Source organism: Paramormyrops kingsleyae, chromosome 24 (assembly GCF_048594095.1).
Source record: "Paramormyrops kingsleyae isolate MSU_618 chromosome 24, PKINGS_0.4, whole genome shotgun sequence".
NCBI lineage: Eukaryota > Metazoa > Chordata > Actinopteri > Osteoglossiformes > Mormyridae > Paramormyrops > Paramormyrops kingsleyae.
This window is the reverse complement of record NC_132820.1, coordinates 10,141,623-10,169,400: the sequence shown is the minus strand read 5'-3', so window position 1 is coordinate 10,169,400 and position 27,778 is coordinate 10,141,623. Positions and strand designations below refer to the sequence as shown.

The following is a 27,778-nucleotide window of genomic DNA, read 5'->3' as shown; positions in this document are numbered from 1 at the left end:
TAACCTAGTCATTTTAAACCTACAGGCCTGAACACCGAGCTGCGGTGAGTCAAGCGAACGGCTACGATAAACGTCATTCATGACGTCAGAACGAGAATGTTCCCGATGCTGAACAAACAACGGATGACACAGGTGAATGATGTGCGCGGATTCCACCACTTGTGCTGGGGTTGCGCTCATCGCCGTGGCAACCGTCTCTCTGTTTCAGAACGAGCTGCATATATCAGAAAAGGGGGCAGAAAGGCAGCAAAGATGAATACGGTGCTGAAAGAGGTGAGGAAGGTCGTGCAGGAGGACGGAGACGACGCAGATAAAGGCCACAAGAGTGCCAGTGTGTGGTGACCTCGGGGGGGACCAGGCTGGGGTGACAGTGCTGTGCTGAGTGGGGGCGGGGGGGCTTCAGGGGCAACGGGAGGCCAGTTCCTGTGTTGACGGCCCCATTGCGACGGACGCCTTTCAGCAAGGACTGCTTATGACCTCTGGAGTGACACTGGAGGGGGGTGTGTCTCGCAGGTGATGACAGGAGCTGTCACTCGGGTGCTGCTCACCTTGACGAATCAGGGCAGGAACAAACGGCCTGGGATGCTGACTGTCACAGCCCCACCGAGGGCTTCTCCCAACGCTCAAGCTTCTTCTGTTCTGCCTAATTAGTTAAAAGTGAGTCTTGTCTGTTTTTCGGAGTAATTAGAAGTATTCAAAACCCCGCTCCTGATGGGAACTCCTTGTTTTGCATTTATTATTGTTCTTTATTCATTTACGATTGAGATGAGAATATTATAGATTAAGGGTCTCAGGGGAGGTTTTAAGGGGGGGCACTGCCCCCACCCCGTGCCCCCCGAAATACACATGCTACTCGAGTCTGAAATAAACGTATTATTATTATTTACATTTATATATGTGTGCTAAAATTTTGTGTGCTGGGAACAGGCAAAACACAAACGTTAGCGCATTTTCCTGACGGGGTCTTAACGCCGAGAGGTCGAGCTGTTCTGGTTGGTAAGAAGCGACGTTAACGACAGAAAGAAATAATCAAGCCTGTAGAAACAAGACAGTCTAAACAAGAAATCGGAGTGAGTTACGTATTTGTAAAAACTGTAGAATGTGACTGCAAAGCATTGCATAAATATCTTAGTGGTTTTCAAAATTGTCTTTTGCTTCTTAATGCTGACAATCTAGTGTAAGTAATACATGGAGGACATTAAGGTGAAATGCATTTGCCCCCCCCTAACAGAACTGGCCCCAGTCTGTCCCCCCAGTCTGCCTAGTACCACCATTGAAGGGTTTCCAGCCCAAAATACAGACAATCACGCTGCAGTGTGCTACCAGCGCGGTAGAATAAGGGACGTGAACTGTCCCAGGTGCCCATGTGACTTACAGTCATCAATTTCCCACGAATCTGTTGGCTAAAATATGCAGAATGACTGACATATGAAATCATTTTGCTTCTGACTGCGAAAACACAGGTTCCCGAGTAGTGTCGTAACAGCAGTACCTTTGTACTCTAGAAACGGCGTGTAAGTTTGCAGAAATGCACTGAGAAATGCACTGAGAATGTACTGAGAAATGCACTGAGAATGTACTGAGAAATGCACTGAGAAATGCTCTACGCCGAGATGATGGACAATGGGGGAGACTGCATGACACCAGCAGGAGGAATGAGCCCCGGCGGCTCCGTTTAAGCGGCTCCGTCTAAGCGGCTCCGTCTAAGCGGCTCCTGCACCCGAGTTCCCCTCGATCCGGTAGTGAAATTTACACGGAAGCTTGGAAAAGCTAGAGCTTCCCCCTCCCCCCTCCATTGCAGATGCGACTGTAGGATTTTTTTAAGGTGGGGTTGCATAAGAGGGGTCAACTTTATCATTAGCCAATGATATGTTTTGAATCAGTGATCGACAGGGGAGGGAGCACTCTGGGGACCAATCAGCTTTCGGATGGGGCCAGTGGCCCTTCTATGCACTCGTGACCTTGATGAGGAAACCCAATTCAGACCCAAAATCTTATTTATCATGGGAGTTCCTGAAGGATGACAGCACACTGGGTCCCACGGGAAGAGAAATAATGAACCATGGCTGGTCACATGACCTTCCTTCCCTACATTGGACACTCATCACTTATATATAAGTGGGGAAGTTTTTTTTCTCAGAGCTGATTTTATCCAGAAAGATGGCAGCATGGTAGATGCTGGAAGCCAAGGCTGAGTGTAATAACTCATGCAATGTGTTTCTTTTTGAGAGGCAATGTCCTCCTTCCTTTCCACAAAGGCCCATGTGATATTTCTGGCTCCTCCTCTCTCTCTAACTTCGCTCCAAACTCGGCCCAGTCCAGTCATGAGGGCCGCTAAGCCTTGGGTGACTTAATGTTCACCACAAATCCCCCAAGTCAATCCCTCGCACCTGCCTCGTCACGCTGGCTTTCATCCTGCCTCAGTTTCCACCGGAGAGTGCGATTTTGCAATGTGTCACATTCATCCGTCTTCCTTAAACGCTTTTCCAGAAAAGATTCTCAGTGAGCCTTGGGTCTGTCTCAGGAAACATGGAACGCACGGGAAGACGTCAGTCCGACGCAGGACATGGACTCACATATCGTCAAGCGCTAGGGGCAGGCTGTCTCAGAGGAGGGGAGGAGTCCAGAGCAAGCCAGCGTATTCGGGGTTCTAGCTGAGAGCAGCTTAACTGAAATATTAGAAATCATTTTGCCTGCTAATGCTTGATCATTACACAGATGCAACTATAACGAAAAATAATATCCTTCTCGACTAGCTAGTGTGAAATGGTAGTGTGGCCTCACGGGTTAAGTTAGTCTATAGGCCCTAGGCTACGTGATCACATTTCCAAAATAGGATTTAGACTAAGTATAAGCCTTGATTTTGGGGTTCACGGTACGGTGCAACTTAGGTACAGCAGGGGTAAAAATTCTGAACATTTTTTAAACAATAATAAATTTGGTTTTAAGTTTTTTTTAATTATGAAAAAAGCAAGCACAATTAGGAACAGCTGCGGTTCAATGGTAATGCGTCTGTTGACGTTTCGGAATAACAAAATCTAAGAGAGGCTCATTTGCACATTGTAAAAACAATTACGTAAAATAAAATAATAAATAAACAGAAACTGATATTTTACTTTAAACAGGGCACTAAATGAAGTTAAATGCAGTTTTTGTAATAAAATGCTGGCATTTTATGAAACAACATCGCCGTTGATAAAACAGTTGAAGACCAATGCAGCTAGCTACTGTATGTCGCTACATGAGCTTGCAGTTTTCTATGAATATTTCACTTAAATTAGCATGGAATAAAGTAATTTTGACATCTGGCATACTGTATCGTGTTTGTACCAATTGTCATTTTCATTCAAACACAGATTTTAAGAGGGAAGTTTTTTCATGTGTGTGCATGTCAACATAATGTATCTATTCAATTGTGTCACTCAAATTTATCATTAATACTGATATGTTGTTAGACTAACATGATATAATACCATTTTGAAGTCTGGGAGTTGGGCAATAAAATGAAGCATGAGGGTACACGTTGTAATATATCAGTGAGAAAATAAACCCTGTTAATGAAATAACTGCCCTATCATTTTATTTTTGTACAAGGTGTGCAGACAAGTCATAAATTATGAGGTTTACTGTTATTTATATAGTTTTAAAAGGTATATTTGCCAGCAAAAGATCAAGTCAATAAAATGAACTAGAAAGTATCAAGATCCCTTGTGGTACATACTAATCTGTTTTATTTTTTAAAAAATATTCTTTTAAAAATCAGGAAACCTGCTGTTTGGAATCGATTCCATTGATTCCCAACTCTTGGAATCGGAGTCGACTCAACCAACTCAATTTAACCAACAATCAGCTTGATGTTTTCCGTGTGGAACATCTACTTGTGAATTTAAGTTCTGCTCGTGTAAATAAATGTATTCGTTGCTTTCATTTTGTGCACCGAACTGTACATGACGAATATGTGCACTACTACACCCCTAATATTTAGCCAAAATAACATGTATTACATGTATCTGCATTTTATTTTTAGCCTATCATAATCTAGACAAGTTTCCCCACCTAGAGAACGGGGACCAGTAAGGCCACACCAGTCATAAACTGCGTGCCTTTGGCCAGCAGGAAAACTGGGAAAAGACCTGTGGAAACCTAGTGGGAGGTGAAAATCTCTCATCTCCAGGCTGAATGTCACCCAGTGAGACCTCTTGCACCATAACCCACTAAATATGACCGTTGAGTCTGTCATGGTGATTTATGGGGTATCGGTTGTGGGTCTGTAACAGACCTGAATCCTTATCTTACTTCATATTAGACATCATCCTAACTAATGTGTAACCTGAAGCTGCAAGAGAATTGGATCACCTCACACCAGGATGAATATTACAAGGACCATGTGAGTCAGCATGGACAATAGTCGCACTCTCCTGCATGAATTATCTTTGCACTGGGCTCTCCTGAGGCCGGGGCTCAAGTGGGCGGGACATGGCCCTGTCCGTCTGGGAGGCCGGACATAGCTATTGGCTTTGATGCATCACACGGAGTTTGGATCCAATGAAGACTGGACACTGATCAAGCCCTGGTTCAGCGGCACGGTGGGCGGAAAGGGAGTCATGTGACCCAGATCCTCTTCACCTTTTAAAAAGAGTGTGCTCACTGCAGTTCATGAAACATTAATTAAGGTTTATTCCTTCTTACATTGCCAAGATACTTCTGGGTTGCTGTGCGATCGCTCACCCCTCACATGCTAGATGGAAGCGTCGGCTTACCGCCCCCTTTGTGTCCCAGTAGCGTTTGGGGTTACCTCACACCTTTGTGTCCCAGAACTGACGAAGACCTCTTACCAGAAATAGCACCCAGGTCGGCTTGCGGGGGCCTCGTCGCCACAGAAGGTTCCGGAGCATGATTGCATATGATGTTTGTGGGTTCTGCTTAAAGTCGGGAGCAAAAGATGTAACGATTACTTTTAAGGGCCGATGTGTGGCTCAGCAGGTAATGACACTGTACTTGCGATCAGAAGGTTGCTGGTTCAAATCCCACACTGTGATTTCACTATTTGGATACTACCTATAACCCCAATTTATTTCAGGGGACTGTTTGACCCTGTGCTCTCAATTGTATGTCACTTTGGATAAAAGTGGCTGCTAAATAAATAGAAGGTTAAACCAGTTAGATATCAAAATGAGCAGTGATATAGCTAATTGGTCATTAGCAAGGTATCTGCATAACGCATCAACAGATATGAGCGTGGTGGTATTACAGTATGTGGCAGAGCCCAGGTTTGCCAGCAAGAAACATTTTATCTCACGTTCCTGTTAATATCGTGGGTGTTTCCCGTGTTTCTACATTAACGTATTTGCTCAGGCTACGCCTGCAATCAACGCAACTGAGTTCACCTTTTTAATCACCGAAGACAGCTGTATATTTGACAAGGCGAAAGGTCAGCAACTTTACACACAGCTAAAATGGCCACGAACACCCTGCGCACCAAGACTTTAATGACCACGCCACCAGGTGGCCACCGTAGAGACGTGCGTCTCTCAGTCTTTTGGACAGCCAGCTGCTGTACGACCAGGGGGTCCCTCTTCCACCCCCCTGTACCTCTCCTCCCCTCTCTCATGTCTTTCTTTCAGGGAGATTTTTCCATTAACTCAGTAGCGCATGTGTTTATACCTGTGTGCTTGCTTTGTTACCTGGTCGCCCGGCCAACCAGTTCAAAGAAATCCATACGTTTTTTTCTTGCTCTCTACCTCCTAACCGCAGGTATGCAGAATTACTCCCCTTTCCTCCTACAACCGCTACGGTCCTGACGTCAGCGATTGCCCCGGACAGGTACCCTCGGGGCAAACGCGGGTGGCTTTCAGCCATCACAATGGGTAAACTCTGAAAAGCTCTTTGCTCAAATAATGAGACATAATGTACCAGCCAGCGACTGACAGACCGGTGTCTGAAGTTACTCATTACAGTCGGCTATAAAAAAAAACGTTACTTAACCATGAAAGGAAAATGCGACGGTGTTTCCAGCGTGGGGTAGGGTATAGGGGAGCAGGGATTTCACTTATTTCATACTGTTCCGAACTCGGAAGACACAGTACTCAGAGTCATGTAAGATAGGTGGCTTGAACTTCACATCCGTGCCTGGCAGCTGATATTAACTGTGAAGGCATTCTGATTCATTGCATGACTTCGTATCGACCGAAGCTGCTGGAAGGTTTCTGTGCGCCACCGTGATCTCCCGCACGCGCCCTGCTGTAACTTGACTCCATCGACCGCGCGCACATGCCGGCGCTTACTCAGAGCTCGTGCGAAGAATTCACCCCGCGATCCACGTGAACGACATCCGGTTATGCAAATGTGCTAATACTGGCCAAATCATCCATTAATAATTACCTACCGCTTTCAATAGCTCATTCACTGAATTGTGTGGTTAATCATAATACATGTTGCATACTTAATTTAGTATGTGCACAAACAGAGCAATAATTCTGAACACATAAGCATGCGCTGATCAATTTTTTTGCCTGTAATTTAAAATACATTGTAACTTCACAACAGAGAAAGACATCATAGGTGTAAATACATTAAACTTTCTTGGCTGCGAACCTAAGTCGGGAGTGGAAGGGTTAAATTTGCGTGTTGGGCTCCAGAATATAGGAGTCTGCGTGATGTCAGTCTTTTTCACCTGAAAGAATTCCAGCACTTCCCATAGCCATATTTGGCGACGTCCAATCGTATCGCTGCACCAGTAATTGCGCAACATCCTTAAAGCAACAGTCAACTTCCTGTGACCTCTCATCTAAATGCTTGGACCTTGTTTCACATGTATAAAATGTTTTTCTTTGTGAAATGTACGTCAGACCAATTCAGGGACAGCTTTTTTTGGACAAGTCTGGTTTTATAATACTTTTCCCATGCTAAATATTTCACACATGCAGTCACATGACTACAATATATGTTGTGTAATCAAAATCATGACACAAACCACAGATTTCATTTCACTTAATTTTATGGGTATGGGTATGATAATTAATGAAAAGTTTTATTGGTGGAACAGCTTAAAAGGTTTACATATTTAGCAATTAGCCAATTTTATAAATTTTATTTAAAATGTGATTAATAAGTTAAGTACCACTTTCCCTTTCACTAAATCAATAGTACATTTTGAAATGTACTATTAAACATGTTAAAACTGTGTTCATGTTGAAACATGCTATAAAATATAAACTGACAACATGGAAAATTAAATAAAAGGCATTAATTGTTACTTTCGCTAACCTTAGCTGCCAAGTGCTTCTTCAGACAAGCCACACATTACAGAAATAACCTGACCAGAGACAGAAAGTTAATCTTGACTCATCATTCAAAATCTTGTAAATTGTGATAGGTTTAAAACATTCTGAAGCACAAACCACCACTATCGATCAATATTATTTAAGCCCTTATTTAAACTTCTTTTCCTGTTAATTACATCCTTGTGACTCAGTGGCTGTGTCTAAAATAGAGAAACTGATTCAGTGTACCCAAAACATAAAAGAGAAATTTAAACACTTAAATCTGTACTTTGAGATGTTGTGACTCACCCGTGATATGCAGCATCTCAGTGCATATTTATTCATTTCACAACCCGTTGATAAAAATCTTAAGGGATTAATGGGTGACGTCGGGGCATTTTTCTGATGCGGGTAAGATGCTCCCCTTTGTGTGAAGAGTGGTTGCCGTGGGGATGATTCAGATGCACCCTCCACCCTTACCCCCCCTCCCAGCAGCAATACCTCCTATGTGGCGGATGCATGACCCCACTGCAATGCATCTGCTAATCTGTCCCTCTTGCTCCCGGCCAAAGGAGGCAGACATGAGAGATGTCAGCCTGCAAACCTCAGTGACATTCTGCTTGGCTGCAGGGGGGTCCCCACTTAGTAATGTGGCACTTACTCCAGCTTGCAGGGGATCACAGCTTTGGGTCAGCCAACATACAACAACCCTGGACCTGGGGGCTAAGGGGCTTACGCAAGGGCCCACAAAACATGTGGCTGTTCTGCTGAGACTGGGACTTGAACCAACAACCTTCCAATCACAGGCACAGAGACTTAGCCCAATGGGCCTCTGTGTAACTCCTCTCGACTCAGGCTGGGTGAGGATCCCCAGGGTCCTGTGTGCGGCATGGAGTTTACAGAGTCTGCCAACTCAATCCCAGAGGGCAATAAACGCCAACCCTGATGGCAGCAAAGGGAGCAGCCCTCTGACGCCCTTGGCCAGCCTGTAGGATTACAGATACCTGAACATGAGGGCTGTTTGATTAAGATCGATTATGTAATCGCTTACCGCCAGCTGGCACTTCCAGAGAGCCTACTAAAGGAGACCCACTCCTTCTGTCAACACGGCCTCCCAACGACTTCCGGCCGGTCGGCGTGGCAACACCACGAGAAGGACGATAGCCTCTTCGGCGCGGGTTCCCCGTGCGCGCCGTGTACCCGCGTACAATGAGCGCACTCTCGGCGGTAACCCGAGAGGGGAAAGGTGAGCGACGTCAGCTGGCGCAGGTAAACAGACACCCCTCCCCAGCACGCAAGACGACGTGCACACGCAACGCAAGTGTTTCCAGCCCCCCTGCCACCGTCTAAGCCACTGTTCGCCATTGACAGCTGCTGCACCAGAACCCCTAAGCACTAACCTAGAACCCATCACCTCAAATGCTCCGACAAACTGCAGTTAGGTCGCGGTGGGTTTAAGCAAATCAAGAACCTGGCCATTTGAAGAACAGGAAAAGGGCTGAAATACGAGCAGAGGCCTTTAAATATCATTCCTTAGATAAGATTGTGAGATACTCTGCAAGACAATTTCCAAAACCTGCTTTAAATCAGGGTTATTCAAATCACGGTCCTCGAGGTCCGAGCCCTGCTGATTTCCCGGCCTTCCTTTACCTGTGAGCCAGGTGTGAAGCCTCTAGCCGATCAGAATCAGTGATTATTAAACTAACTACCTGGGAGAACTGAAAACAAGGCCTGGATTTGGAATCGAGGTCCAGATTTGAAGAGCCCTGCTTTATATTAAGGCTGCATTCCAACCATGGCGGGTCGATGCCCCGGTAGCATTGTGACCTCTATGAGGGCACCAGTAGAGTGGTAACCAGCATGTAAACAGATATGAGGGCAGGAAGGTTATAAACCAAGTGGTTCATTGGAATTCTCATGGAACTTTCACCATAAGTCACATAAATTGTGACAGACGGGCCCAAAGAACCGGCTCTCCATTACTGCATTTTAAGGATGGCGTCCCAGTCAATGGGTGGTGCCCTCTGCTGGCAACTGATTTGGTGAGGAGTAACCACTGCAAAAAAGGGTGGAGTGGTTAGCACTGCTGTGTCTCCCCTCTGGGATCTGGGTTCGAGTCTCAGTTTCCAATTTCCCCGCACAGTCCGAAAACATGCTGAGGCTAATTGGGGTTGCCAGATTGCCTATAGGTGTGCGTGAGCGAATGATTAGCATGTGAGTGTGCCCTGCGATGGGTTGGTGCCCCATCCTGGGTTGATCCCTGCCTTGTGCCCATAGGCTCTGGACCCCCGCAGCCCTGAACAGGACAAGCAATTGCAGAAACTGGATGGGTAAGAGTTTGGAAATCGAGGCTGATGGATTTCTCCAAAAGGTCACCTGACTACAGGAGTGCATATCTCCCGCCCCCCCCCCCCCCCCCCCAGGTCATGATTTATCTAATTGTTGCACTTTCGGTTCCCTCATCCTCCCGTTTGTCATTCGGCATTCCAGGCTGCCAGGTGAGATGCGCAATAAATCGAGCGCTACATTCAAATCATCTGGGTGGAGATTAAAGGAGCAGCCAGCTGCCTGATGTCCCAGGGAGACGCCATCGACGTTTCCAGCTATGCCCCCCCCCCCCCCCCCCCCCGGTGGATCTCACCATCCAGTCTGGCCAGAGCTCAAGGAAAGAATTCCTGAAACCAGGATGTAAGGAAGAATCCATCATTCTATTCCGAGGAGGCCTAAAAGCTGCAGGCACTGCCTGGTTAATCACGATGATTATAGCTCATATATACAGGCGGGGGCAGTTACCTGAGATGGCCAGAGACCCCCCCCCCCCCCGCATTCATCACCATCCTGGTTAAGCTGACCTAACAGCTTTTCTTAGAAAGACCCGGGGAATCGTTGCACGGCGTTATTTAACACCGAAATGGTTTTAAACCGCGACGGTTCCGTTGCATCCGTTGTGTGAAAATTCTCCATTAACGCGACTTTCAGTGTGACCGGCTGCCTCTGCTCTGTTTCCAGCTGTTTCCGTGGCAGAATGGGCCGCTGGGTGCAGCTACAGACAGGCACACGATCAGTCACACACATACACACACACACACACACACACATTCCCACAGGGCATCAAAGGGGCTATTTACCAGAAGCAAAGACACAGGGGCACACTCACATCCTCACCAGGGGGATATCCAGAATTCGACAAAGAGCAACCACAGACTTATGGATGGATGATCATTAAAAATAAACATTAAAAGAAGTTCTGCCGTAATTCGAGGTGTCATCAAGTTAGATATGTAAACATGATTTTATTGCTTCCTGTTTCCTGTTTGCCTTCAGTCACTTCACGCTCAAACGGCGCTCACGGTGATGGTCTTTTGCCCCCATGCACGGAGGGCTTACAGGAATGCAGAGTGACCTGTTCCCTTTGTTGTTTGCTTTATCCATGTTCGCAGACGTCGTAGTATGACTGTGGCATAACTTCCCTTGTTCCTGGGAATTTAAAATGAAACACTTTGCCTTTAAAGGAAAGCCAGAAACCAGTCTGATTGGCCATGTTATAGCAAGAGCCATTTATTTAACTGCTGACTGTTGGTGAGACTGGCAAAATTTGACCTAAAGGCAGGAAGCGCTGCTTTTATATCGACGTGACACACCGCAGCATGAATCTTAACTCGTCAGAGCGGACTTTCACCAGATAGGTTGCACTGTCGCCAAACCCCTTCCCCAGGTTTCTCATTCATGGTAGTAGTGGTTCGGTGTTTCTCTTGGCATGATTGGACTAGAGCATGCTGGGTACACGCCCAGAGACGGGTGTACACACTTGTGGTGAATGTTTAGGGCCCACACACCAACATGGGCCAAGCGAATACTTCTTGCATACTACTTCGGAAAAAGTTTCTGTGGTATTTTAAATTCTGTGAAAGAAAAAATTGACCGATATGATGCTCCGGTGGGGATGAGTGAGAGGAACGGAAGTGCCGCAGACTGCCGCTTTTGAGGGTCTGGACCTCGTGGTCATCACCAAAGTTCCCCTTGGTAGCTGGCAGATTGTAGGCCTCCCTCAGGTTCTAAGCTGAATCGTTAACTGTCACGAAGCCTGCAAGCCTTTGCCCCGAAGCTCAAGGTAACCTGAATGACAGCGGAGCTCCTTGAAGTTCTCACATCTGTGTGGTAACAGCAAACCACAAAAATGCCAATCAACCAGAGTAGCAAGAAAGAATGACAAAGACTCAATTAAGCCAACGAGTGCAGCCAAGAACCTGATCCAAGTACTGCTTGTTCCTTCGGGAGGCAACAAGTCTGTAATCATTTCTGAAATGCTTGTAAGTCCACTACATCTAACATGGGAACTTTTGGCATGTTTCTGTTAGTCTTGCAACTGTATTTTCGCACAATATATTGTGTCAATATTTATGGTGTGGAAATCCCGCCCCCCCCCCCCCCCCAAACAGGAAGCTACAGTGTAATTTCAATGGACTGATGTAAACCATTTGATGTTTCCAAACTCTCACTTTTTCACACTTTGATCTGGATTTAAAACACAGTTAGGCCTCAAAGAAATAAGCTGCACAAATCACTGGGATCGTTCTGGAGAATGTGAACGAATATAGCACGAGTTCATTAGATAATTGTGGAGTGGGTAAGCCAGTATGTGGACAGCAGTGGAGAGGGACAGCAGAGAGTTGGGGACAGGCTAAAACAGAGAGTGGCGCAGCGGAATAGGTGGCTTGTGTAGAGAACATGCAGGTGGAAGTCCCAAGAAGGGAACTGCTGTTGTACCCAAAAAAAAAAAAAGAGTTACCTAACATACATTGCTTCAGTGCAGAATAGCAATTAAGTAATCAAGGTGAAACGGGATGAGAAAAGCAGTGTCCTGTCGGAAAGTGAAACCGGGTTCTCAGATACGTCAAAAGTTACGGAGGTGGGCAACGGTGGGCAACGGTGGGCAAGGACATCAGAGTAAGAAGTAAGTGTGGGAATGGTGTGGGAGGGACTTTTCTCAAGGGGGGGTCCAAAAGAGACCAAGAAAAATAGAAATATATATGAGTTACTGTTCAGTAAAAATAGGAAAGGAATCTAGATAGGAAAAATATAGAGGCCTGTAAACAGAGCCTTGCAGAACCCCGAGAGTATGTTTCATATGACTGATATTTTTGCAGAATTAACCTTCTACATAATACTTTATTTTTGTTACATGCTTAAAATTGCGATGTTCCTTCTTTAATATGCTAGTCACACATCATTCGCCGGTTAGAACATTGGACTATTACAGCAGCCACATGCGTGGGCTTGCAGAAAACCACTAGATCCCTCTGCTGCTTGAAAACTCGCTTCGGAAACACTCCACTCACCCGTCGAACGCTCAGCAGCAGGAGGGACACTGAAGGGAACATTAGCGAGAGCATTTGAGCTCACAAATTGGCAAATGAGAAGCAGCTCTACTAATCACTGCTTAGGCGTGCCTGGTTCATTTGCAATCGAACATTTAGCATGTACTTAACTGTAAAACTATAGTTAAATATTACTAATACTGAATTTCCAACTTGAACAATACTCCTTTTGTGAGAAATCATTGTTTTTGGTAATCTGAAGAGAAAAATTTAGCTACTAAATGTAGTCAGAGATGTAAGAAGAGCCAGGGGTGAGAAATATTAGAAGATGAGATTGCCTTTGATGTTTTGAATAACATATGAGGAAACAAAGTGGAGGATATTAAAAATAAGTGTTGACTCAAAAATCACCTCGTTCTATTATTCCAGGATTCTGGCCAAACACTAGCAGTCACTAGTGCTATGAAATACAATAACATCTGGTCCAATTATTACTTCTTGGATACTGATTGATAGGCATAAATGTTTGCCAGGAGACAGGAATTCTAGGGTTTCGTAAAAGTGCGACGTTTTCACACCTAATTAAGGTGTTTGTATCGCTTATGACGAGTTTAGCAGTTTTAGATGTCCTGAAATTTATACTCCTATTTTGCCGGTTTCTATTCCTGGAGGGGTCCTACTGAACTGAACTGTTTTAGGGAACCGTTCTCTCGAACCACACGAGCATGTCGCGTATAGAATATGATAAATTACACCACCTAAACTCATAGAAAAATAACACATTCCGGGTTGTCTAGAGTTTCCAATTGGCAATTCTCGCGTGCATACCATAGAATTGCAGATCGTCGTAAATGCTGAGTAGCATTGCCGAGGGGCAGCGCGAGAGGAATATACACCTCATCGTCGTGAGGTAGGTTTGTGCGTGAATACCTGTGCAGTCCTTCAGTATCTGGAGTTCAGTGCATTACAGGATGCGTAAAACAAAAGCCCTTTACACGATCTCACACATTTAAATAAGAAATAAAAAAAAATTGAAGAAATTAGTATGATATTAATAATCTATCCGCGTTACAGGAAAAAAAACTTTATTGTTTAACCCAAAAAGGTTAATAATGAGATTATCGCAATTCCTTCCACGTGACATTTTTAAATTACATGTTTAATTAATTCTACATTTTTAATTATATAGCCTACTCTGCATGATTCTGTTTTTAATCAGACGGTCTGCTTTCGTAATTACTATTACTGAATACGGATCAACATGTATGTTCTGTAATAACGGAATAATAACCTTTCTGGGAAACGTTCAACAGTAAATTTAGACATTCTTCAAAGATCCATGTCGGAACACCTTTGCTACAGGTGATTGGAGTTGGCCGTTGCTTCTTTGCGCTGATTGGGTTGTAGACACGTCAATCTCCTCGGTCAACGCAGCTATCAACTTACTTTATCACAGGTAAAGCGGCTTGACAGGCAGAGGGTGGGATCAGGAGGTACTGTGCACCTGGATTTCACAAAAAAAGATCGCTTGGGTATAGAAATAAAAAAGTCACGGGGGAGAAGCGCAGTTTAATCGTTTTGCGAGATCTTTTAACTTAAGGAAAACGCCTTTAAGTTTTGCTTTTGAGAGAAAGTAATGGCGAGCATAGGACTATCTGTAAACGTGCCCAGTACAGAAGAAAGGGCTGTTTTCACCCAACTGAAACCGGTTAGGATGTCCGAAGGGGATGGCGCAGAGGACTCCTCTGTGTTCGAGGAAGTCAAGCCAGCGGGAAGAAGTACTTTGGAGCTGTCCCAGGTACGAACAGAGGTCTTTGGGAGCCGGACGGTCCTGCAATTCCAGGACAAAATCCACGGTCGGATAGCTTAGTAGAAACGCCTCCTTTGCTTAAACTATTAAATAATTAAATTATTACCAAGTTGGGTAGAAAAGTCTGCAATAAATAGTTATACAGATTCTGCGGTAAGATGACCAGACTGGCTGGTAGAACGTGGCGGATTCTTTAGCCATACCAGATAGCCTGATCAGAATATTTACTTTAGCAGCAAAGATATAATGTAACAAAATATAATGTAACTAGTTAAATATTTTGAAAGTAAATCACGCATATTCTGATGCATATAAGCTGCATACTCAGGGTTTGATTCCTGTAAAATCACTTTTTTATCACAGTGCATTTCATTAAACAGTACATTATATCTGTTAGATTTAGCCGTAGTTTAACTAATATGTTATGAAATAACATGCCTATTATATGACACATTCCTTCCTATGATGCAACCATGTCAAATTTTGTACCATATCAGCATTGATGTTGTTTAATGGTAGTACCCTGATTCATCAAGTCTGCAACTGTTTGTATGTGAAGTACCACAGTCATCTATATACAGAGATACCTTTTACTTTTCTATAATTAATGGTTGTGCTTTTGGAACTTTAAATCGAACTTGATCCGTTACCATACAAATACCATTAATAATTGACCCGTTAATTAAACCACACTGGCATGTAACACTGTAGCTACATTTGCCTTTTCATATATGCATTTGCTCATCACAATATCCTCATGGTTATACTATACAAATTAAACATTTGTAACCATTGTGCATATCATGCAAATAAGATTTTAAATGAGCCTATTTTGCCTAATGATCTCGTTTACAACTTTGTGAAACCCAGTCGCATTCAACAAACATATTCGTATATCTTCCATCCTAGATTCTTCGAATAACATCCCGAAGGTTCAGCTGCAAGAAAAGTGGAAATCATTCAGATAAACAACGGCGATGAGAAATTTGCTTAAGGTTTTAGTGCACGTTTAAAATCTTAAAAGTTTACGAAAGATCCCAAATTTCGGTATCCAAAAATCAGTTTTTTCAGTGAATTTCATAAGCAAAAACCCGCGCCTACTTAAATAAAGTCAAAAATAATTCTGAAATTAATAGTAAATCAGTTCACATCACCCTGGGTTATAGTTTTTTTTTCGTGGTTATACATGTATGAAAACACTTCCTATGAAAAATTATAATACGCATTGCTCTGCAGCAACTAGGTCCAAGATTCTGTTAGCATAAATTGACATACGTGTACAGTTAATCACCTGCTTATCGACACGCCCGAATCAAATCTTTAAATTGTATACGTTTTTATTTGTTTTGTTTTGTTCGGCATTGAAGCGAGTGAACATGTTTTTTTTTCTCATTGTAATTATCTTGTAAATTAGACATGGATTCCAGATGGGCGTAGGTCCCCTATTATCCAATCTCGCCGTGCTTAGCGTTCGTCCTCACTTTGCTATTCGTGTAACCATCTCGTTAAAAGCCGGGCGATTGTGCGGTGACAGAAGCATGCGGTCCGACCTGTTGGTGCAGAGTCAAAGGCTCATATCCTTTAATAGAGAAGATATCTTGCCCAGGGATAAGATTATGGTGGAAAAATATCGTGCTATAGAAACGTATCGTACTGCAATTGCAGTAGTCGAATTTCCTTTCCTTGGCCGAAGACTCAAACGACCGAGTTTGCATGCGTTTGTGACGGTCACCCACAAGCTCCCAGACCCGGTAAATCTGCATTTTCTGTTTAGGTAAATGCGGTTATCGACGCAATCCTGATGTCTGGAAGAGATACGGACCTTTTGCATAAGCAACTTGGTTCCTCGTGCGCACTCATTCCCTGTCTATTATTAATAATATTAATCCATTCCTTAATAAGTTGTGCTGTATCTGGTCAGCGACAACTTTTTTTCCCATTACGATCCCAAATTCATCTGCTTCTACAAGTATCGTATAACCTGGAAATACAAACAAACGAGCCAAGAGGTATCACACGTTTTTATGTATATGAAATTAGAGGTCTGAACTAGTCGTCCTGGGTTATTTAAGAAGTAATGAATCTTTTAGGGGCTGGTGTGAGGCGGGGGGGTTTGATATCCTTCCAAACGGAAATATGCGTTTGCTTCTTGGGGGTTTGTACTGGCATGTCGTTTTGCTGTCAGGTCCTCTTCCATTAGTTTCCCTTTAGATCTCCTGCTTCAAATGAAAAGGCGGCAGGGCGTCCGTTTGCAGTAAATCACACTTCAATGTATTATTTTTTCTTTTGTTTTGATGCGTGCACCAGATGGCCGATCCGCAGTTTTCGGGAGCTCCTTCACCCTCTGAGAGGAGTCCAAATTCAGCGAGAGGTGTATTGTATAAACAAAGTGAAGGTGGATTACAACAAAAGCCCTCGTCCGTGTAGGTGTTTCAAGAGGGCTCTTAATCCTCAATTTCAGACATTTCTTGGCCAGTTGAAGTCTAATTTTGTTCCTAGGGTTTTGTTTGTTTTCACTTCCCTGACTGTTTGCCTTCATGCAGTTTTGATGCGGTTCGTGTGAGAGGACAATGACTTGGCTGGAAATCTGACAAAATCCTCCGCTTGTGACGTTTATTTTATTATTTATTTATTTCCCCAAATAGTAAGTGCACCTCAGATGCTAAAGAGCTTTTGTCATGGGCCAGCTGTCCAATTAAGTGTCACTTTGATGCAGATCCCTTCTGGGGTCCCCGCAGCCCCCGTCATAACTATTGCATTGAGTGTTTCTATTGAGATGATTTGTATGTGCACTTGTATTGTCGTGCCTTTGTGAAGCCAAGTCATGTACGTGGACCGTATTGCTGGAGGTGCCCGTTTCATCATTCTCGTCCCCTAGGGGTGAGTCTCAGGGTTTATCACCCCCCCAGAAACTATACCAAAACGTCAAAACAAGCCTTATCGTTTTCCTGGAAGCCATAAAGTATCGTCCTGGTCTCAAAGGTTTCGCTTTTTTACCCTCTAAGGTCACAGGATTTGTGTTATGATGACTCTGGGTTACAGACAAGGAGAGTATCAGTCATTGTTTTATGGAGCCCGGTGTGAACATGCATTCCATAATGAGATATGGAGCTAATGGCGAATATGGGTCTATTTGTTTTGCCATTTCAACTAATTTCAGTATGGAAGTACCTTCCGTAAACCCAGCTCTTAAGGAAACTGGAATCTTAAAATGATATGACACGGCATCATAATCACTCAAGTTCCCCAGTCTGTCCATAGTCTGGAATATGGAGTTAACGCCGATGTCGAGTGAGTCAAGTTTCGTAATTATCTGAGTGCAATTGTAATGCACGGAGGGCCATATTAACGCGAGGACAGTTCATGTCTCTGCCGTTATCTATCCTCGCATTGCATTACAGAGAGGCTATAAAACTGATGGGGTCATTAACAGGCTCCGTGATAGTGCAAGGTTCAGGTACGCTCCGTATCCCCATAATGAAGAGAATGAGCTGCAGACCAGACTAAGGCTCAGGAATGAGGACAGGCGCCAAAAGGCTCATTCAGCAGTGGCTGCAGTGACAGCAGCACTGGATCAACAACAGAGCGGGGTCATTTTTGGCCTATTAAGGGAGCTTCGGAGCTCCTCAGCCAAGCAGATTCTACATGAGACAGGCGCTTGAAAATCCAGCTGTAGATTCTCAAAGTTCTGAGACGCAGTGAGGCGGCGTTAGTCTCTTCCAGCCATAAGTGCCAGTCAGGACATCGCAGTAACTTTGAACTTCTGTGTATGTCTGTATGCTCTGATATTCATACGTGTGTCTCCTCTCAGCAGGCCCGCTATCAGTATGAGAATAACTGGCAAAGCGTGTGTGACTTAGTGCAGTAGGTTCTAAACACTCCTATCTCCTGGTCCTCACTTAATCTGCAACGTGGGGGTGTAGACCGCTTCAGCAAACAGGTCGTAAAACGGCTGTAAGCGTTCAGAGATCGGGGCCCATGTACCGCAGTCGCGGTGGCGCCTGCGAACGTGCAATTCGTCCTTGTTCACAGGCCGAAGCCTCTTGAGGAGTCCGTCTACCAGTCCTTGGTGTGAGATACATCCTCTTTCCTAACTCCAGCATCGACTGTTTGCTTTTGAGGGTGCGTCATAATGGTGAAGCCAGTATTCCCAGTTTAATTCACGGCGTGCCGTTTGTTTTTCTCGAATCACTTCGGAATTGGTTTGATCCCACTGCTCGGCACGCCCAGGCCGACGTCGTGAACGGAGTCTGGGACGATTCGCTCGTCAAGGTTTTTATGAAACCTAAAAGCAGACGCGTGATGGGTAAGGTGTGCATCAACTGGATACTGTGAGCAAACAAACAAAAAAAGACAAAACACGAGAAACACCCAAACGGGTCAAATCTCCTGATGATTTGTCCAGTGCTTATCATGCAATGGTAAGAGCGGTAATGTAGGAAGCAGGACTTGAAGGTATCTAGCTATACTTTCACCAAACCCACAACCTTTGCATCGGTACCACAAATGCTATGCTTGTCCAGCTACAGGAGCTACAGGCTTTATATGTTTATTTTCTTGCTTGAGCCATGTTTAGATACACAGCCATCAAGCAGTTACCCTGGGTACACGTTGTTCTTGTAAGAACACTGGCATGGAAATAGGGGAGTTTACCAGAGGGCTGAAACCAGCCAGAAACCCACCTCCACATCCAGCTGTGTTATTTTTATCCACCCTCTTCTCCTCCCTGGTTATCTTACACCGACCCCATCCTGGCATGACTTTGGCAGTCCTTCAGAGAGCTCCAAAATGGCAAATGAATGTTCTGGATCCCTCGTGTTTATTACTGTCCTGTGCGTCTGTTTTTCTTTACTATCAGACCCGGTTAGAAATGGAGAAGTACCTGACGGGCCCTCAGGCAACGCCAGTCATGATGGACAAAAAGTACCGACGGGAGAGCGCCTCGGTGGTGGACGAGTATTTTTCAGAGGAGAAGCTCACGCCGTACAGCGTCAACATCAACCTGATCCTGCCCAACACCACCCATTTACGCACGGGCCTCTACCGCTCCAAGCCCGTCCTCCAGCAGATCAAAACAGAGCCCGGAGTGGATATCCCCTGCTCCATCCAGACCCTCCCCGACTTCACGTCCGTCTTCAGCGTGCCACAGACTGTCAACAGCCTTTTTGTCAAGCCCGACATGACGAGCGATGAGATGCACATCGGCCCGCAGCAACCCCCAGTCTACCAGCTACCGGTCAGCAGCAATGACCTCACCATGCCTCTGTCCAGCAGCCAATCGGGAAGCAGCAACAGCAGAAGCATGCACAACCTTAACAGCATCACGCTGACAGCGGGCACAGGCGGTTTTGTCATGCCTGAGCATTTCTATCCATCTCCACAGCCTCATAGTCTACCTCCCTCTCCACCTAACTCTCAGCCCGGAAGCCCTGAGAACCAGGCCGAGCTCATCAACACCATCCAACCCCCACCTCCCTACGAAGCCCGGCAAGGGATCAAGATGCCTTCGATGCACCCACAGTCGCTGCTGATGACTCACGGACAAGGTGTCCTAACCGGGCCAAGGTACAACCGGAGGAACAACCCAGAACTGGAGAAGAGGAGGATCCACCACTGTGATTTCCCCGGTAGGTTATTGGTCGCTTCCGGAACGGGGGAGCATGGCAAAGCGTGGTCTCTGCAGCGGGTGGATCGTAAAGTTTCTCTCCTTTTGCTTGCATATAGGTTGCACCAAGGTGTATACAAAGAGCTCTCACCTCAAAGCCCACCAGAGGACACACACAGGTAAGAGCGGCTCTCTTGCATAATCAGAGCAGAGCCTGGGATGGGAAGGTGGACAGTAGGTTAATGCGGAGCATGCAGTTTTGCTGGTGGTAGAAGTGCCTAAAGCAGTGTTTCCCACCCTGGTGCTTGGGGAGCCCCAGATGGTCCACATTTTTGCTCCCTCTTAGCTCAGAGGGAGCAAAAACATGGTCTGTCTAGAGGTCCCATGAAGACCGGGCTGAGAAACATCGATCCTGAGGAATCGGGCGGGGGGGAGGCAGCACAGGTGGGAGTGAAAGCAAGGGGGGAGGAATCAGCCTGCCTCTTGTTAGCTTCTTTGCATGCCCCCACAAGCCCGTCTCACCTTACGAAGGGAGCAGGAGAGCAAAGCTTCAGATGAAAAACCTGTTCTTCCGGCTAGACCCGGGGGGGGGGGGGGCACGTAGCAGTTTTGTGTGCCTGTGTGCAAAACCGGGACCCGACTGACCTAAATGGGCCTGAGTGGCTGAGTTCCCAGGCTAAAACGTCTACTTCCGTGCAGATTCCCGATAAGCCCGGCTGTACATTAAGAGGTCTTAGCGAAGGATTTATCTGGGACGAGATTATGTTCGCTGCTTGTTTTGCTTTATTGAGTTACATGTCCTAATTAAATGGATCACGGCTCGACTTCACTACTGGCCCCCCGCGCCTTTTTTTTCCCCCCCTCCCCAGAATCATTTTTGTCAGTCTAGTTTCATTCAGGCTCACTTCCTCTTCTGTCTGACCGTGTACTTTTGTGCATGGCTGAGCTAATGTCTTCAACTCAAGCTTTGATGTATTGTCACTATAAAGACAGGTCCCAGGGGGCCCAGGGATTTGTAACGTACGTACAGGTGAGAGGGTTAAGTCTTGGGGTGTGGAGTCTGGTCCTCTTGGTGGTCTAGGGCAGTATTTCCCGATCTGGTCCTTGGGGACCCACAGACAGCCCACGTTGTCTGGCAGGAAGCTGGGAGGGAGCAAAAACATGGACTGTCTGGTCTGAAGCTGGGAGGGAGCAAAAACATGGACTGTCTGGCAGGAAGCTGGGAGGGAGCAAAAACATGGACTGTCTGGCAGGAAGCTGGGAGGGAGCAAAAACATGGACTGTCTGGTCTGAAGCTCGGAGGGAGCAAAAACACGGACTGTCTGTGGGTCCCCAAGGACTGGATTGGGAAACACTGGTTGGTTAGGGTTAGTCATTGTCGGGGGTGTCGTTCTTCAGAAGGATCCAAGGCGGGGTAGCCTGTCAGCAGGGCAACGGGTCAGTCCCATCCTTTCTGGAGAAGGACATAGCATTAGAAGGGTCATTGGGAATAGATCAGACGGAAATGTATTATGAAAGAGAAGGATTATGGTTATGAAGAGGAACAGGACATTTGACTCAGGTGGAAAAGCAAGCTTAATTCCAGATCAGTTTTTTTTTTTTTTTTTTTTAAAAAAAAGGTTTAAAAACCAGCTTGGGAGATGGCCGGAAAACATCCAGACAGGATGCTCATTTGCCTGACAAAGCTGAAGGATTGATTGCGTCTCCGAAACGTTCTCGCTACGCCCACGAACTCCACGTGCGCAGGGCAGATAGAGAGTGTAACAGGGTGTACAGATGGCGCAGAGCGCCCCAGAGAGGATGGCATGCGCCACGCGGCGTGTCCTCGGAGGAATGCGAAATCGCTGAGCGCCACAGAGGCCTGCGCTGGCTTTTGTATACTGTGACAACATGTGACCACAGAACGCCAAAAAAAAACCAAACACAAGCAAAGAAACATTCTCTCATCCTTGTGGGGAGAGCTGCAGAGGAGCGGTGACTTTAGCACCAGTTATTGATCCCCCCCTCCCCCCCCCCCTACGCTAGTTCTTGATCTTCCCCCAAGGAAAAAGTCTTTTTATGGGTGAAATCTTTGCCCCCTCCCCGGTCCCTCTAGCTGTGAAGCTGATTGTGTAAAGTTTGGCACTATCTGCCTGATTGTCCTCTTGCCCTCCCTTCACAAACAGAATGAGTGGATAAAGTCCTGCGAGGGACAGATGATGTCCTGTAGGGGTTTTATGGGCTCCTGGGGGGGGGGGGGGGGCAAGCTGTTTGTACACGCTCACTACGATGGCCATAAAAGGAAGCAGGGGGGGGACCAGCGTGACTCTGTCAGGAGGAAGCCCATACACACGCAACGACGACGCGGCATGTTTACCGAAAACAGTCAGGCCACTGTGTCCTGAATACCCGGCCAGTACAGGATGCTGCTATTTTTTTTAATGGTCCCTTTAAAACAAATTTTAATGAGACTGCAAACTTCTCTGCCGATTTGTAGCGTTTTTAGCAGCTTAATTGGCAGGGGTTTCACAACGATACCACCGGGGGCCTCCCGTGTTGACAGTGTCGCCCCCTTTAAGGGCCTGGCCCTGGCATTCGATCCTGTGTCAACTCGTTAGAGCGAATGAAAAGCTAGTTTGGGAGCAGAGCTATCGGGCGTTGATGTTTGCCAAGGCTGTGATAAGAGCTGGCAGCCGGGGGGGGGGGGGGCTGCTTTTGACCTCAAGAGTTGCACCAGGAGTTCAGACCCGAAAGTCTGACAATAGCTCTGTTGCTTCCCAGCACAAGGGCACAATCTGGGCAGCCAGGACCGAGTTCAGGTGGATCTGATCTCTGCTCGGCGTCTCCAAGTCCATCGGTTCCACGTGACTGAAACTTAACTGCAGGGCTCACTTGTTCAAATATTGTTTACTTCATGCCATTAACACAGTTTGTAATGCACGGCGCTCAGGTGGGCACTTTCTGAAACCCAATGCAGAAACCGTCAGAAATAATCAAAACACGAACTTCCAGTCTTGTGGAGGTGGAAGGTCATCGGGTTACATCCAAGCCAGAGGTGGGATGACAAGGCCTACAGGGGTGGAGGGGCTTGTGCGTGCTGTAACTCGACTCCCTACCTGAGTGGCTGAAACCTGACCGACCTGAGGGACTGCAGGAACTGTCCCACCTGCATCAGGGTCACCTCAGCTGCTCGGGATCTCAGAGGCAGGCTTCTTCCCAAATCCTTCGTCTGCTCTCAGGCTTTGTTTGAGACGAGGTCTCACTGCCTCGAGCACGGCCGTTGCCGCCATTTGTGAGAGCCGGTCGGGACAAATATCGCAACGAGTCTGATGGCGGTGACTTAGTCGTGTAAATAATTACGTACCAGAGAGGACTCAACGTGTCATCTGTTTGTGGTTCATGCTTCCTGACCAACGTGAGGCCCACATGAGATGACGTCATGTGCTCTCGTCACCGTAGTTCCCACATTGGCCACAATTAAGGTCACCTCTAGGGCTCGTGCATGATCCCTAGCCAGGTTACGTGTTCCAGAGTTTGGGGTACCCTTACTCAGAAATAAAACTCCCCCCAATAGCTGCCAGATAGTACCTCAGTATGATGGAATGTTAAAAATTGCATTTAAGATTACATTTATGGTTAATCTGGCTTTAACCGGAGCACTCGGCGTGCAGTGCACGTTGTGGTTCTGCACTCTGCCGACACTCGTGAAACGCGTGTTTGGCGAGATAGTGCTTTGGCACATTGCGAAGAGGATTTTCGGAATGGGAATGTAAACATTTAGGCTCAATACAAGAGTGGGTCTTCCTCAGTGAGGTTACCTCAACAGTGTAAATAATTTGTATTTGCTTGTCACGCCCAAACACATGTGGGTGGGACAGTAAAGTTGCGTTCTGAGACTGTAGTTTGTCGAAATTGATCAAGGAGCAGCGTCCACCTTGGATTAAATGTGGTACTTGCATGGCATCATTGGCATGGTAGATCGCTCACACGCACGCACACGCACACGTGCGGGCACCCAAAACGGCAGCGCGGTAGAGTGTGTACGTGTTTAAATAAAGGTGAGGCCAATCAAATCATTCCCTACTGCCATTTTTATTCTACTCATAAGTTGTTGCCTTCAGCAAACAGATGGCATAAGTGTGTTTAGCATGTGTGTGTGTGTGTGTGTGTGTGTATGTGAGAGAGAGAGAGCCTGGATAAGAAGCGCAGGACATTGTTACACATTGCACATATACAGATCTTATCACAGCGTTTAACTGTAGAAATGACTCTGTGTTTACACAAGAAAAGGAGCTCAATTACTCAATAAACCACAAGCACATACTCGCTTAGCTCCGCCCACAACTGCCATTTAAGAATGACACAATAGAGCCGCTTTCCTGTGCTCTATCAACAGCAAGCTGTGGCTCAGCTCGGCAAACTCAGGATAAATACATCCGGGAACTTGTTTCATTTCATTCCCTATGCGGCTGCGTGTCAGTGGGCACAAGCATGACCATCTGAAAAGCAGAAAAGACCCAACGGACCTTGATTTGATCTCCTCTGTGGCACAAGTGCCTTTCGCTTCCTCGAATGTGACGTTTGCTCAAGAACTACTTCTAAGAAAGGCTCGGCAAATTTGCATTACAAATACGTCCCTTGTGTGTTCCTTTGGTTACATCCTCTAAGGACACACGTTATTGCGTCTGGCTAACATGGCCAGTGAGTTGTTCGATTTTAAAGACTGTCCGCTTAAGGTTCGCGAATCAGTGCTGAATCATGTCGAGGCATTAAAAGTGACGGTCATCTAGCGTGATGCGGGTGTGTAATTAGCTGAGTCGTGCTTATTCGTCACATGAGAATGTTTTGCCCTATTCCGCTTCCATTTATTTGTAATACAGATATTTTTATAAATGTCCGGTGTAATGTTCTTTTTCTTTAGTATTTATAAGACAGACACATATCAAAAGTGCATTATGTGGAGCTTAGGGTGGGATTATAGCCCTCTGAATTATATTCCACATGTTTAGACACCTGATGCTGCAATGAGCCCCCACAGTCCTCTCCCGGGCTGAAATGGCCGCCCTCTCCGCCCCCATCACGTATGGTTAATGGTATGACCCAGGTAGACCCCTATGTTTCCCACCTTGGTCTAACCCTGCATGTATGTCCTGTCGGTGTTTCAGGGGAGAAGCCCTACCGCTGTACCTGGGAAGGCTGCGACTGGCGCTTCGCCCGCTCCGACGAGCTGACGCGGCACTACCGCAAGCACACCGGCGCCAAACCCTTCAAGTGCATCGCCTGCAGTCGCTGCTTCTCGCGCTCCGACCACCTTGCGCTGCACATGAAGCGCCACCAGAACTAAGGGCAGGGCACCCTCCTCCCGCTCCTCCCGCCCGCTCGCTCGCTCGCTCGAAGGGTTGACTGACTACACTCCTATTTTATAACCTTTTCTGTTTAAGAAGTCTTTTACCGGTTTTACCCACAGAGATCAAAATACATGCAAATATGCTGCCAATATACAAGTATCAATCAAAAAGGTATGGATTCTCCAGACGGGTACTGGAACCTGCAAAAAATATTATATATATATATAGATGTACATATGTAGTTCATTTATTTTTGTCTCTATGTATGTTTGTGTTCCTTAATATTCAAAGAATGTACTGGAACTTAATACTTGACTTTTTTTTTTTTTTTTACTTTTCTGCTGTAAAGATTTCAAATCAAAAGTACCCCCCCAAAAGCTAGTTTTTAAAAGAATTACTTTTTAAAAGATTGTTGTTTATTTTGTGATCCTCTAGGAAAGGTTGTCTGAGTGGTGTGATGGCCATGGCTTGTTTTTTAGGTCTGGAACCCCCCCTCCCGCCATTACTCTCCAGGCGATTGACAGGTTTTATTTTTTTTTTAAAAACCCCCCCTTGCCTGAGACGCTGTCAGTGCTGTTAGCTCGCTGCGTGTCAGTTGGCTCCTTGCTCTTCACGCGAGGCCACTGACCGCAGACCGGGCGCTATCTTCTCATTTGGCGCCCCTGTGCCATGTACAAGCAGAGTGCCAAGAGGAAAATACAGCAAACCCCCCCCCCCCATCTTTATACATGGTTACTTTGATAGCTTCCAGATTGTGCTACAGAATTTGTACATTTCTAAGAAGCACGTTTTCTGATTTCTATGAGGAATTCCCTAGAAAATGCAGCGCATTTTTTCTGGGTGCCGAACAGTCATGTTCTAGAAGGTCTAAATAATAATAAAAAAAAAACGTAAAAATAAAAAAAAAATCTCTTCACGGCTGAGAACTTAAGATAAAAAGTGACTCATCATAATTGAAATTGCATTTGGTACTAGATGTACTATTTGAATAACTGAGTTGAGTTTTAATAACAATGATAATGAATGAACAGAATGTGTGCGTGACATGGAAATTCCGTTTAGGTGCGTATGGATAGTTTTACCTTTGGAAATGTGTTGACGTATCAACCAAAGATACTGAAGTATCGCTGGCCATTTTGTGATATTGTACTTTTGCGGGTTTAGTCGGTCTTAAAAGCACCTAACTAACCTGAAGTGGTATAGCCTACATGGAAACGACGTGCTTTCACTTAAGAACAATTTTGTTTGTCTAAGCACGTGCATGAACATATCGCGGTCGTTTTTTAGAGTTTACAAATTAATCCCGTGCGTCAGTAATTTAAAAATTATTTTGAAGGTCGTGCTTTTATTAATGTATTTCACGACTGTGCCAAATTAAGAAAATTATTAAATTCATAATGAGCTACTGATAATGAGTTAGATGTCAACACAATAAATTTAATGTTTTCCCCAATAATAGACGGATACAGATCTGACCATGTTATGTGTGGCTTCAATTTAATGCCTTCCCGTTATATTATTATAAACTCCGTGTAACAATAGCCTATATAGTTTGTGCTGCAATTAATATTTTATTTGATCCCTTTCATTCCGCACGGCACTGGAGATCTGGGCGTGACGTATCTCCCGAATTCACGTGGCCGACAAGGTTCCCCAGTATGTATTCGGCATAGGTTACCGTATGACAGTGTGACGCCCCCAACCCTTGTGAAACACGGAGCTGGGAATCCTGTGGAATCTCATTAGCGATGCCCGTGTTGGGCATCTTGCTGTCGAAATGGAGGAGGCGGGTTGAAATAATTCACGAGGAGGTGGAGAGCTTCTATTTTAAACCAGTTGCGATGATTTTAATTTCACCTTAAAACCTTGACATGACAGGGTACACATGGAGCCAGCATTGAGTGAAATCCTGCAATTTGTGGGAGTGTGCCTTTTAGGATGTACATTTAGGGAGCTCGGGGGATTTAAGAACATTCCTTGGCACGATTAGTTTTTCATCCTCTAAATGGCGAAGTACGTGCACCGATATCCAGTCGGCTTAATACCCAGAATTTGCGTTGAGGGGACCGAGGTCCAGATCTAATAGGACTAAGAGTCCTGCTCTAAAAGGCTAAAGTTCTCTGTGCCTGTTTTTTTTCTTCCTTTTTTGCCTGCGTTAAAGGACGACTAATATTTCCGCAGGCACACATTTAGTGTATATATAAAGGTATCATGTAAATATATTTTGATAAGAAATGTTCTTGTTTACGATGAAAAAAGGGATTTTGCCTGCTTTGTTTTTGAATGGTGATAGACGATTAACTTTGTTAATTTCATATTTCACAATGTGTGTATGTAAAGCAAATCAGTCCTTAAATTGTATGGAACTTTTTGTATTTTTCTTTTTTTTTATTTGCTTTGCTTTTAGCAAACGCAAAGGTTCTTACAAGACGTAAATAAAGAATTTGTTCATTCAA

General features: G+C 45.4%; 1 protein-coding gene across 4 annotated transcripts; it reads left to right on the top strand.

The window, feature by feature from the left end:
• The first annotated feature begins 12,086 nt into the window (after positions 1-12,086).
• Positions 12,087-27,778, top strand: klf5l (Kruppel like factor 5 like). Of its 4 annotated transcripts, none has more exons than XM_023844970.2 (4): positions 12,087-12,216; positions 19,249-20,017; positions 20,115-20,174; positions 25,140-27,778. In XM_023844970.2, exons 2-4 carry the CDS (start codon positions 19,261-19,263, stop codon positions 25,316-25,318), a joined length of 996 nt encoding a protein of 331 aa, XP_023700738.1. In that variant the 5' UTR covers positions 12,087-12,216; positions 19,249-19,260; the 3' UTR covers positions 25,319-27,778. The 4 variants fall into 4 exon arrangements, with proteins under 4 accessions (XP_023700738.1, XP_023700739.1, XP_023700737.1 ...); XM_023844971.2 differs by lacking the exon at positions 12,087-12,216 and adding an exon at positions 13,286-13,490; XM_023844969.2 differs by lacking the exon at positions 12,087-12,216 and adding an exon at positions 13,824-14,378.

What these genes read in the sequence shown, in the direction of transcription:
- klf5l (XM_023844968.2), top strand. Translation starts at nt 19,024, where the DNA reads ATGGAAATAGGGGAGTTTACCAGAGGGCTGAAACCAGCCAGAAACCCA. An exon ending in CCACCACTGTGATTTCCCCG is followed by an intron (nt 20,018 to 20,114) that starts GTAGGTTATTGG and finishes GCTTGCATATAG; the next exon opens with GTTGCACCAAGGTGTATACA. An exon ending in CCACCAGAGGACACACACAG is followed by an intron (nt 20,175 to 25,139) that starts GTAAGAGCGGCT and finishes TCGGTGTTTCAG; the next exon opens with GGGAGAAGCCCTACCGCTGT.